At 62.0% G+C, this 12,737-nt stretch overlaps 1 protein-coding gene across 1 annotated transcript in view; it reads left to right on the forward strand.

Moving 5' to 3' along the window:
• The window catches only part of BSG (basigin (Ok blood group)), a 9,598-nt gene extending 1,451 nt beyond the window's left edge, over positions 1-8,147 (forward strand). The window contains exons 3-10 of the mRNA XM_034659993.1: positions 29-135; positions 4,944-5,206; positions 5,889-5,971; positions 6,097-6,233; positions 6,310-6,586; positions 7,063-7,087; positions 7,251-7,312; positions 7,398-8,147. Of these exons, the coding sequence (XP_034515884.1) occupies positions 29-135; positions 4,944-5,206; positions 5,889-5,971; positions 6,097-6,233; positions 6,310-6,586; positions 7,063-7,087; positions 7,251-7,311 (953 nt within the window). The 3' untranslated portion in view covers position 7,312; positions 7,398-8,147. The remainder of the gene's footprint in view (positions 1-28; positions 136-4,943; positions 5,207-5,888; positions 5,972-6,096; positions 6,234-6,309; positions 6,587-7,062; positions 7,088-7,250; positions 7,313-7,397) is intronic.
• Positions 8,148-12,737: the final 4,590 nt, after the last annotated feature.

Below are 12,737 nucleotides of genomic sequence, written 5' to 3' on the forward strand. Positions count from 1 at the left end.
GGGGGTGGGGGTCCCTAAACCCCCGCAGCCCGGGCGCGCCGGGGGACCCGGGAGCTGGCCGACCCCTTGGACGGGGGCACCGTCGTCCCCCCCGGGAGCCGGCGGCCCCCGCCGTCCCCCCAGTCCCCGCGCCGGGTGTGCTAGGGAGAGGGGCGCGGCGGAGAGGGCCCGGGGACCCCCGCGCGGCCCCGCCGAAGCCTGTGCGGCCTGGAGCGGTGCCCGCCCGGCCGCCCAGGCCCGGGGTTCCCCTCTGGCCAGCTCTCTGCTGCCCCTGCAGCCGTGGGCTCGCCGGACCTGGAAGGGATTGTCATTCTTGGCAGGATTGAGGTTCCGTGTCGTGCCCCGGGTAGGCACCTGTCCCCTGGTGTCGGCCCCAACACTGAAACCCTTGTAGGGAAGCCAGCGCGCTCCGCTTGCTTTGGTTGTGTTCGATTTCAGGGCACAGACGGAGATGGCGTCTCGTCCGCCCTCTCCTTTTACAGGAGTGGAAACTGAGGCCCAGGTCGGGAGGGGACATGTGCCAAGGTCGCGGTGAGGTCGCGTTGGCAGCCCAGTTCGGAGCAGGAAGTGTGGAGAGGGTGGTTTTTAGCCTTAAACAGCGTGTTTTCCCGAGCGCTTCACAGGAGTGGGCAATGTTTTGGGGGTGGACAGATGTTGCGGTTTGGAGAAGGGATTAAGGCGTATTTTTCAGGGGAAAGCAGGACAGCTCTCTTTGCCTGATGGAAATCTTTTCCCTGTTTTGTTCTCGGTTAAAGATTTCTAGTGATGGGCACGTAGGGAACAAAGTGCAGGAAGGGTCTGGGACTCTTGTGGGAGGCAGCAGCACGCAGGCCTCCGGTAGCAGCTTCACCCGGTCACTCCTGACCCAGTTGAAGATCTCAGTTGGCCTCTCTCCTCTTCCGTATAATCAAGACGGCAGTTTATTGAATGCCTCTGGGCGAGGGCCTTGGTCCCTGGCAGACACACTGCTCGCTGTTTGCCTGCCAGCGGACCTCTGGACGACTCAGATAGGAGCCCGCAGGCAAGATGATTGCGGAAGGCAGGCTGCTCTTTCTGGCAGCTTGAGCCTTTGGAAATAGCTCTCCGTGGCTGGACGTGGTCACAGACAGCCACGGGGGTGAAGAAGGACTCTTGGTTTTCCTGTGCTGGGTAGCACAGCACCTGAGCTCGCTCCCCTTACCAGAGGGTGGAAGCACTTCTCCACATCATTCCTGGGCTCAGTTACCGCGGCTCCAGCCGGGAGGCTGAAAGGACCCCTCCCACCGGGGCTTGGGCTGTTCCTGGCCTCTCGCACCCGTGCAGGGTGTGTGTGTGTGGGGGGGCTCCGTTTGTTTGCACGGTGTCTGAATCCACTTGGGACCTGCGTCTGTGCTCTCTTCTTTCTTTCTTTCTTTTCTCTTCTTTCTTTCTTTCTTTCTTTCTTTCTTTCTTTCTTTCTTTCTTTTTTTTTTTAAGATTTTATTTATTTATTTGAGATCGAACAGAGAGAGAGCATGAGCAGGGGTGGGGGCAGGCAGAGGGAGGAGCAGACTCCATGCTGAGCCAGGAGCCCCATTGCGGGACTCAACTCCAGGACCCCAAAATCATGACCCCGGAGCTGAAGGCAGACGTTCACCCACTGAGCCACCCGGGCGCTCTCTTCTTCCTCCCCTTTGACAGCTCCACAGCTCCAGGGGCTCTCAGAAATACCATGCATCCTTTTTCTTCTGGGACAAGTGAATTACTGACAGTGTTTGCCTCTCCTGTCTGGGTCAGCTTCCCAGAAACTTTCTTCAGGGGACTCTGCCAGCAGTGGGGTTCCTCAGCTTGAGCACCAGTGCCTGCCAGGTTGGCACCCGTGTTGGCTGAGGCCGCAGAACAGGGCTCTCCCTGGGATTGCCCCGGGTCCTATCGCCCTGGCCGGCCTGGTTGGGAGGGCACTAGGGGGCACTAGTTTGCTGGGTGGGTCCTGCAGGCTCTGGTGTGGCCTCTCTGAGCCCCAGGTGAAGAGAGCACAGCCCCGGCTGGTGCGATGTAGGGAAAGGGCGGGGAGGGCGGAGAGGCCCAGAGCCTGTGGCTGGCGTCCCAGAAATGTTCTCTTGCTCCTCCTACCTGAGCGGAGCTGCTGAGGTGGGTGGGGAGGAGGGTGGGTGCTGGCAGCCTCATCCCTGCTCCTGGGCTGCTTACCATAAGGCCTGCCTGGCCCAGTGCCCTGCCCGGCTGCCTAAGGGCATGGAGGAGGGGTGGCTGTTTTTAGATGAAGGTGACTTGACTTGAGAACATGGCTCACAGTCACGTGGCCAAAACTGAGTTTTTACTTTTCCGGGTCTCTCCCTTGTTCCTCCCTCCTGCCCCTGTGCTCTTGAGGGTCCCTGTGAATTCCCGGGGTGCCCTTCCCATCTCTGGGGCCAGGGGTGGTGTGCCTCGGTTCCCTGCTGCGTATGACCCTCAGGCAGGGCAGGGGTGATGGTGTGGGGGGGGTGCCCTGCCTTGGCCTCTCTCTGAGAGCTGAGTCCCCTACACCCCCCTACTCCCCGTGGGTGTAGCCCTTGAGCCTGTGGTGTTTGGGCCACTTCTTTGTCTCCGGGGAGCAGGGTGCAGCTGGGACAGAGCTGACTGACCTTTCTCGCAGCTCCCGGGTGAGGGGACAAGGGTGCAGACACCGGGCCTGAGGTTATAGAGAGGCGGGCCTGTCTGGGCGGAGGGCCGTCTCTGGCCTCACTTCCTGCCCTGACTCACCACTCCCAGCTCTGCACGGAGCTGTTGGTTTTGCAGTCTTGGGAAATCGTGACTCCTGAGAAATGCGGCTTACTGGGAGGTGACCCTTTTGTAGAAATGGCGCTGCCACTGAAGGGTTTCAGTCGTCTTCGAGCTTCACTCCTCTGTCTGCTTGTAGTTGTGCCTGTCTTGAGTCCTTCGAATGGCCTTTGGGCTACCCCCGGAGGGTGGAGACTAAGGTCCGCCTGTCCCCAGGACCTTGGGGCATGGACCACCTTGCCCCAGAGCAGAAAGCCTGAAGGCTTGGAGGCCTTGTGGCCGGCAGCCTGTGCTCTCCTACACAGCCCGAAGCTGTGACCGTGTGCGTGTGTCTGCGTGTGAGCTGAGTGCGTGCACACGTGGGTACGCGGTGCGTGGCCGTAGGTGTGTGCTGGGTGTGTGTTTGCATGCGTGTGTACACGTCTGTCTTCACTTGCCCACAGCGGTGGGAGGGGCTCCGTGCAGTCCCTGCCCGCCTCTTCCCCTGCCTGCCAGGGGCCTGACACGTGTGTCCCGTCCAGCGCTGGCCTCGGGTCCCAGCTCTTCACACAGAGAGGCTGCCGCCACCCCTCCCCCAGACTGGAAGTGCATCCGGGGGAGCTGGAGCCTGCATGTGTTCAGTTCCTAGCAGGACGGGAGGGGAGCTGTCAGCCCACCGAGGACTCAAGTGCCAGGGACTGTGTGAGGAGGAGACAGGCGCATTCTGCCCATGAGTCACTCAAGAAAGCTTCCCCGCTGTGATACCCTCCAGTAATGGTTGCCTGCTGCCCTTTGGGGTTTTCAGATTACATTTTCTTTCTCTTCTCTCTTTTTTTAAGATTTTATTTATTTGAGAGAGAGCACGCGTGGGGGGGCGGGGGGAGGGGAGGGAGAGGGAGAAGCAGGCTCCCTAGTGAGCAGGGAGCCCGATGTGGGGCTCGATCCCAGGATCCCGGGTCATGACCCGAGCTGAAGGCAGACGCTTCACCGACTGAGCCGCCCAGACGCCCCTTCAGGTTAAATTTTCTTAGTGACTGACTGGGTGTCGTGTTGACGACAGAGCCTGTTTCTTGTTGGTAATTCGTCTCCTGTTCTAAGTTTTCACCCGACTCTGTGCTGTAGGCTTCTCCCTAGAGACTGAAGGGGAAAGAGCTTCTTGCTCGCACAGCCCTGGGGTGGCTGTGTCTGTGCTCGTGTCCTCTGGGCACGGTCTAGAAGGGACGCCTCTGGGGCCCATGAATTTGGGTGACAGACGGCACTAAGTCAAGTCACAGTTGTCACAATTGCCCTGAGATGACTCTGTCTGCGAGCCTGCCTTCTAAGTCCCCACCGTCCAGGAGTGTCCCCACGACACCTGCTGTGAGCCCTGGGGCCAGGCTCTGATGTGGACACAGGTGGGCTTGCTGCTCGGCCTCTGGCGAGGGGCGTCCTCCTGGTTCGTTCTCACAGCTCCACGCCCCCGGAACTCTGGTCCCTCCTGCCTCAGCAGGCTGCTCACCTTCTGGTTCAAGTGATTGTCACATTTCGCTTCCTAAAGAGAACATCTCGAACCAGTGGGGAAGTTGGCCTAGTTGGAAATTGATGGAAGGGCCACTGAGGGTCCACCAGCGGCATCTGGGCCATATCTGTAGTGGCTTTGTGGCAAGTGGGAATGGAGCCCTTGACCTCCCAGAAGGGTGCCATCCAGCAGAGGGGCAGCTGGAACCCCCTGGCCCCCACCTCGCACGGCCTTGCTCTGATGGGGGAGGGGGTCGGCAGGAGCCTCCAGTGAGGGAATGGTGGCCTGGGCAGTGGCAGATTTACTTTTTTTTTTTCGCCCAAGGTTTTTGATGGTTTTTTTTTTGTTTTTTTTTTAAAGATTTTATTTATTTATTCGACAGAGAGAGAGACAGCCAGCGAGAGTGGGAACCACAGGCAGGGGGAGTGGGAGAGGAAGAAGCAGGCTCACAGCAGAGGAGCCCGATGTGGGGCTCGATCCCATAACGCCGGGATCACGCCCTGAGCCGAAGGCAGACGCTTAACCGCTGTGCCACCCAGGCGCCCCTTGATGGTTTTTTGATAGAGAGGGAGCACAAGCAGGGGCGGGGCAGAGGGACAAGCAGACTCCCTGCTGAGCAAGGAGCCCGACACAGGACTCGATCTCAGAACCCTGGGATCATGACCTGAGCCAAAGATAGACACTTCACCGACTGGGCCACCCAGGCGCCCCTAGATTTATCTTTTAAAAGAGGAATTTCAGGTTAGGGTCACATGGGCAGGTGGCTTGGGGCCCCGGGTTTGGGTCCTTTCTGGCACTGATCCCTTTGCTCACGTCCTGTCGTGTGCCCCCCCCAGGGAGCGGGATCTGGACTTCTGTAGATGATATTGGCTCCAAAACACGCCTTACCTGTACCCTGAACTACAGCACCACTGAGATCATCGGCCACCGCTGGGTGAAGGGGGGCAAGGTGCTCAAGGAAGATGCACTGCCTGACCTGAAGACGGAGTATGAGTGAGTGGGGCCCAGAGGCAGGTGCCCCAGCCTGCCCCAGGGCCTGCAGAGATGCCAGACCCCCATTTCAGCCTGCGGGTGTCACCCCCAGGCCCCTCCCTGCGCCCCGCTTGCTCTCACATGTCGCTGCCAACGGCCTCTGTGGTCAGTTGGAACGAAGGTTGTAGTCTGGGGGCTCGCTCTGGACAGACATTAGACAGGAGCTCTGCTCACACCCCCGCGTTGTGAGATGGCCAAGACCTGGGATCCAGCGGGGGGCTGGTGGCTGCGGAAAGGAAGGCCGGCCTCTGAGACCTTCCCTTCTCTCTCCGGGGTGCTGGTTCGGATGGGCGGACAGACTTGGGTTCTCTCTCCCCAGCCTGAGTCCCTGGCTCACTGAGGTCTCAGGCACTCTCGGCTACCCTGCTCTGAACCCTTGCTTTAGTCGGTTCCCGAGCCAGCTCCAGAAGCAGTCCTGTTCCTGGTTTTAAGGGTGGCTGGGCACAGAGACTCATTGATGCAGGCCCCCCGGTGGGGGGGTGGTTCTGCGTGCTGTCCCCGCACCTCGTCGTCCCTCCTGACTGCAGCCCCCTGGTCAGTCCTGGCTCTGGCTCCCGGGTGAGAGGTGGGAGTCACCTGCAGCGTGCCGTCGTTTGAACTGAGCTCCTGCTGTGACCGCGCTCACTGCCCGGTCTTCTTGCAGGGTGGACTTGGACGAGCGCTCCGGGGAGTACTCGTGCATCTTCCTCCCGGAGCTTGCGGGCAGAACCAGCATCAAGCTTCAGGGTGAGCTCAGCAGGCCCTCGGGCACACTGGGGAGGGGGCGGGGGACACCACCCGCCCACCTGCCAACCCAGCGAGGCCACAGCCTAGGAACCGGCAGAGAGTGCCTTGCTTGGTCTCCCCTGTAGGGCCCCCCAACATCAAGGCTGTGAAGAGGTCAGAGCATGCCACTGAGCGGGAGACGGTCGTGCTGGGCTGCAAGTCGGACTCCTTCCCCCCGGTCAGCGAATGGGTGTGGTACAAGATGGAAACCTCTGGGGACCAGGTGAGACCCGTGTCCACCCGGGGAGGAGCTGGCTTTGGCCTCGGCCTCAGTCCCTACAAGGTCTGCCTGCCCCCAGGTCATCAGCAACAGCTCCCATAGCAAGTACTTGGTGATATCCTCGGAGACCAAGACGGAGCTGCACATCTTGAACCTGGACCTGGAGGTAGACCCTGGCAAGTATGTGTGCAACGGCACCAACTCGGAGGGCACCAGCCAGGCCATCATCGTGCTGCGTGTGCGAAACCGCTTTGCCGCCCTCTGGCCTTTTCTGGGCATCGTGGCCGAGGTACTGGTGCTGGTCACCGTCATCTTCATCTACGAGAAGCGGCGGAAGCCGGACGAGGTCCTGGACGGTGAGCCCGGCTGCCCTTTGCCCGCTGTTCGGTGGGGGGGGGCACCGCCCAGGAGCGCAGGACAGAGGAGGGTGCTGTGGGGTGCAGGTCCTCTGCCCCACTGTCCTCCCTCACTTGGCTGTAGGTGGTGAAGTGGGTGTCCTCCGCTGCTCCGCCCCGTCTGTGGCAGCTGCTTGGGGCCCCAGGGTTGTGCCAAGCAAGCGCTTGACTTTGTGCAGACGGAGCTCAGGAAGCCTGAGCTTGCCCACCTGCCTGGCGCTTGTGGGCAGGGCTCCCAGATGCCACTCTGGGCTGTGACCCCAGACGGCTCATTCGGAAGGTGCATGACCTGGGGACAGGGCTGGCTGCCTGCATTTACAGTCAGAGACACTGAGGGCAGGGCCCCGCGGGACTGGTGCCACCCTGCAAGGGGCCTGGTCCAGGGACCGCTCCTGATGGCCTGTCCTCTCCTTGCATGTGGCTGCGCGTCTGCACAGATGAGGACACGGGCTCCGCTCCTCTGTAAGTCCTGGCCTTGCTGGGTTGGAGGGTGGGTGGGTGGTGTCCCCTGAGCAGGGCTTGGAGGACTGCCGGCCTGGACAGCATCCACTGTGCACCTGGCGGGTGGGAGCGGGGCCACTGTTTCGTCCTCCTGAGCGTCCAGAACCCGCCCTCGTATCCCCAGGAAGAGCAGTGGGCACGTGAATGACAAAGGCAAGAACGTGCGCCAGAGGAACGCCAACTGAGGTGAGGTGAGCGGGAGGAGGGGAGGTGCGGGGCCTGCCCTGCGGGGCTCAGGCTGAAGTCTGAGCGTCTCCCCTGCCCTGCACAGGCGTCCCGCCTCCGTCTGTAGAGCAGCTCAGCGTCTGGTGTTTGCAGATTCCACGTTCTTTCCTCTCAAAGGAGACCTGCCCCACGAAAGCAGACCACACCGTGGGTCAGATCACACGTTTCTTTCCTTTTTTAAACTAAACTAGGGTTTTCTACACATAGAATTCCGTTCCTTAGGGGTTTTGTTTTTCCTTTTTAAACATTTTGTGAGTGCCTCTGGGGAGCCGTGAGCTTCCTGCGAGACTCTCGTCCTCTGCCCGTCCCCTCAGCTGCCCCTGCCCGCCTGTCCCGTCACTGTCTCCCCACTACCTCCCACCTGTCCCTCCTGTCACCACAACCCGTCCCCTCACTGTCCCTTGGGCATTTAGCCTCCTAGCCCGTAGTGGGGTTGTGAAGGGCAGGTTGGCCTTTCTCTGGGGCTCCACCTCCTGAGGCTGCTGGGCGTGTTGGGACCCTTTGTGGAAGGTCACAGGTCGTGCACCGTGCAAGTGTCCTGCCCGTCTGAAGTCTGTGCTGGCGGGGTGCCTCAGGTCTGTGTCGTGCATCAGGACTGCTGTGAACGTGGCTGCTGGCGGGCCCCGCCTGGCCCTCCCTGTCCCTCCCTGCTTCTGCTGTCTATGCGCCCGGCTGCAGGATTGCTGTGACGGCAGCTGCAGACCCCCCCCTCCCCAGCTGCTCCCCGGTGTCCTGACTCGCCCACCACCTGTCTGCTCACCAATAAAGAAAGGCCAACCCGTGCTTCCTCCTCGGGCTCCTGTGTGTGGGCTCCTGTGTGTGCTGCCGGTCTTCCAGGAGAGCCCGCCGGGGCGGGAGCGCCGCGTGCTGCTGAGTCCTGCATGCCGTTTAGGTGCTTGGGGGTGGGGCAGGGCCCACTGGCTGGCCAGGAGCTTTGTTCCCAGGGTGAAGGGTGAAGGGGGGGGCGGGGGTGCAGAGGACCGCAAGGGGCCAGCGGGTGTCCCCAGCGGAGCCAGCCCCTTGGGACTTTGCTCCAGCCCAAGAGGAGTTGGCTGAGGCCCAGAAAGCTGCAGAGGGGGCTCTTCTGAGCCTGGCCCCCAGGAGAAGGGGTCCCTGATGGCTGGAGCAAGCTGGGCGACATGGATGGGGTTGAGGTCTGGGTCATGCTCTAGGGGAGCAGATCGGAGGAGGCAGGGCCTCTCCAAACCTGGGGGCTCTAGCAGGTGCCATCTAGGCCTCCCACCTGGTGCTGAGGGGGAAACTACCCCAGGGGGAAGGGAAAGGGCTCGTTCTGGGAGACCCTGCTGGCCGCCGAGGGACTGTGTTTACCCTCCGCTTCCCCTCTGGACATGAGCCCAGACCGTCAGCAGGTCCAGAGGAGATAGCCAGAAATCAGGGTTTGGATGTGAAATCTGATGTTGGCAAAAAGTCCAGCATAACAATGCCACAAATACTGAAGACGGGCTCGGCCCAAAGCAACCAGCCTGACTCCCAGGCTCTGAAATGGGAGGCCCGGCCCCTCTGGGTGGTGGCCGACTAGCCCGCCCACACACCACTGGCCAGATGCTTCACCAAGGCCCCCAGGGCGGCGGTATACAGCTGCAGGTGGTTTCCCTGGGCAGAACGGGGTCCTTTACGGAGGCCCTGCACACCACAGCCTAGGGGGCTGCCTCCCCACCCCGTGTCAGGGAGGACTGAACCTGCGAGGCCCCAGGGCTGGGGGAAGCTGCGGGCCCGGCCTTCCCTCCAGCTGTCACCAGAGGGAGCCACGCGCATGCCACTGAGCAGGGTGCGGGAGCCAAGGGAGCCCCTCTACAGAGGCTCTTGGGGTCGCACCTGCCTGGCCCTGCAGACCGCCCCAGCTGGACGTGCCTGGGCCAACCTCCCTGAGCCCTGGGGCTCCCTGGGGCTCCCTGGGGCACCGACCGCGTGCACTGGGGGATCGTTTACTCAGCAGCATTGGTGGGGCACCCCTGGCCTGGCTGGGGTATCTGTTGAGGACGGGCCGCGGTCCAGTGGGGGAGGAGGTGGTGGTGAGCTGGCTCCTCGCTGGGGTGCTGCTGGTATACCAGGTCACAGGTGCGACCCCCCCACCTCCCCCGAAGTCAGAAGAGGTGGGCATCGGGTCGCTGGGGCGTGTGTCCCCTGGGAGGCCGTGGCTGTGTGCTTCCTGCTTCCTGCTGCACCCCCAGTGCCTAGCAGAGGGCTTGGGGCTCAGTCCAACAGGAAGTATGGGAGCTTCTGCCAGGGGGAGCCCCGGGCACCAGAGGGCGTCGGAGAGCATGATCTGTGCTGTGTGAGCGAGGCCTGACTGCCTCAGAGCCCGCGTGGGTCCTTCCCTACAGAGGGACGCCCCTCACGTGGACACAGTCAGCCAAAGCGGGGACCCTCACAAGCAGCTTTGTCCATTCATCTGTCCATCTGTCTAGCGAGTGCGGCAGTGTGCAGCCCTCTGCCACGGGGGTGATCTTGTCAGCCTGCCGACACCTGCCTCGCTTTCCCCAGAGTGGGATGGAGAAGCCGTGAGATCATTTCTAGCGCTTGGAGGCTCTGGAACGGGCATCTGGGGATCCCAACCTGTGGGGGGCAGAGGGGCGGGGCTGGGGTGTCCATCTGACGAACAAGGGAAACAAGGTCGTTTCCGCCACATCCCCGGGCCCCCCTCCCAGGCCAGGAGCCCCCAGAGCACCTCCCCCTTACAGTGAGGGCCTCACCCAGCAGCAGAAGACAGACATGTTTGGGGGGGTCATCGGAGTTCGGTCCTCCCACGCCATCCTTGCACCTACCGGGCACAGTGATCCCTGTAAGGAAAGGAAAATCCAGACGAATGCTAGGTCAGCGGAGCTGGGCCCCCAACCTGGTGGTGCCGACAGTGGGAAACCAAGGTGGCGGGGTGCTCTGCCTGCGGTCACTTGCCACTCTGGGCGCGACGCCAGGGCTGGCCCTGCACCATGGTGTCTCCCAGACCTAAGCCGGTGGCCCTGCAGCCATTGTTCATGAGACGTTCCCTGTTTCCTGAGTCTGGCAGTGGGCTCGCTAGGCCACCCTTGAGGCTGAACGCTGGGACCCTTGTTTTGTCTTCCCGGTCTATGTTTCACTCAGAGGGTCCCCAAACTCTCTGGGCTTTGTGGCTTTCGACCTGAACTTGCCCCGACTAGAGAGGAAGCAGGCTCACGGGTGCCGAGAGCGCCTGTGGAGTCGGGTGGCTGGCGGGTCAGAAGGTGCTCACCAGACCCTATCCTGGGGCCCAGGAACGGTGAGGAAGAATGGGGGGCAAACGGGATGGTGGGGAGGGATTGGGGTTTCTTTCCAAAGGCAGTGTGGGGTCAAGAGCAGTTTTAGGCAACAGGCTGTCCGTTGTGAACTGACTCTGGGTTTGATACCTGTCTGCACAGGAATTGCCATCTCTGAGAGTCCTCGCCTTCACCCACCCCCTGGGGCCTTGAGATCCTCTTCCTCCCACAAGCCAGGCACCATCCTGTCTCAGGGCCTTTGCACAGGACATGTCACCTCCCAGACACTCTTCCCACACATGCACTCGTGATACCAGCCCTCCCTTCCTTCAGATCTCCCCTCAGACATCACCCCAGCACCTTTCTCATCCCTTTCCTGGCTCTGAGTTGTGTGGCACTGACCACCTTCTGATGGACAACAGAATATCTATTAAAGGTAATGTTTACTGTGTTGATTGTCCCTTCTGCTCCACGGTCAGCAGGGTGCTGGTGGTCTGAATCCCAGCCCCCGAATCAGGTGCTTAATAAACATTTGTGGAATGAATGCGAAGGGCACTCTGCCCTGGGCTAGAGGATGTGGGAGAGACGGGGAGGCTGCTGGCCCTCCGGCCCAGGGCGGAGGCTGTGGGATAGAGGTGTCAGGACCTGGGGACAGGGTCCCCAAGGCTCAGAGAGGGGCTGGGCCCCCCTAGGTGACTCAGAGTTCAGGCCTGCCTCTCTTACTTCCAAGCGTGGTGGGTCCTCAGGCTGGGCCGTGGGTCCGCCTCCTGGCTGCTCTGCTCGCGGCCGCGAGCCTTGGGGCTCTGGCGGCCTGCCCAGACTGACATGCTCCCAGGGTGAGCATGAAAGGTCCCCCTTCAGCTGGAACACATCTGCGTGGGGCGGGCTGCAGCCTGGCACTGCCGACTCTGCCGCCCGCCCAGCTTCTCCCTCACCTCCTCAGGATGGGCAGCAACCCTGCCCGCCCCCCCCCCACCGTGGCTGCAGGTCTGGCCTGGCCCAAGGCATGGTGGCAGCGGCCCCCTGGGACACCCGACCTGCTTCGCAGAAGCACAGGGGGTCCCAGGGCTTGAGGCAGCCTGGTGGGGGCTCACGATGGCCCGGCTTTGTCCATCCCTCAGTCACCCATGAGTGCCTGCTGTGTGCAGAGACAAGTTACATCTCTGCTTCTGCGGGCCACACACCAGCCAGCAGATGGACCCACGGAAAAGTGCTGTGAAGGCGGGTGGCTCCCAGGAGTCCAGGACGCTCCTCCTCTCTCCCCTGTCTCTCTCCATTACCTGCCTCTCAGGACACCTCCCCCCACCCTCTGGTTGAGCTGGGATGGGGGCCTGGGCCTGTGCCCCCATGCCGCCTAACACCAAATAACCCCCCAACCCAGCCCCAGAGCCTCAGCTGTCTTCCCAGAGCTGGGGGCTGAGTGGCCAGCTGGGGCCTGAGCCTGAGAGGCAGAGAAATGAGGCAGTCGGGTGGGACTCCCGTGTGGGTGAGGGAGTCTGGGTCCCCCCCACCATGACCCTGGGAACTTCCCCATTTTAAAGCCCACCAGCCTCAGAGGAGACCCCAGCCCCCACTGAACTTCAGGGCACTGTTTGAGGATGGGGAGGCCACCAGCACCATCGGGCGGCTCTTCCTGTTGGCCCCAGTTTTCCTCACATGCAGGAGGTGGGAAAGAAGGGGTGTCTGGGACCTGAAGGCTGGCTGCATGGACCCCATTTTGCCCCTCCACGCACAACACATTCCCAAGGGTCTTTGTCTGGGGCCTTCAGATTACAAAGCAAGGGCTCTTTCTCGGCCTTTAAAAACACCCTTTTATTACGGAAAGGAAATTCTCAAGCCTGTAGAAAGGAAAGAGGCTGGCACCGGGCGGTCGCACTTCCCTGCGCCTGGCTGCGCCCTCCGGACCGGTGAGCCGTGAGGCGCGCGGAAGGCCCCTTGCTCAGGTGGAGCGCAGAAGCTCTGGCCCCGTGGCTGGCCTCAGTGACCTTGCGCGTGTCCTTCCGCTTCGCGAGCCTCAGTTTCCCTTTCTGGGACGAGGTCTGAGCGGATCTCCAAGGCCTCGGGCCGCGTGACCTTGGTCCGTCCCCGACTCAGCGGCCTCAGTTTCCCCGGCGCGGGGTCTGGGCGCGGTGCGCCGGGAGGGGTCTCCCAGA

The sequence above is a fragment of the Ailuropoda melanoleuca genome, chromosome 4 (assembly GCF_002007445.2).
Source record: "Ailuropoda melanoleuca isolate Jingjing chromosome 4, ASM200744v2, whole genome shotgun sequence".
NCBI lineage: Eukaryota > Metazoa > Chordata > Mammalia > Carnivora > Ursidae > Ailuropoda > Ailuropoda melanoleuca.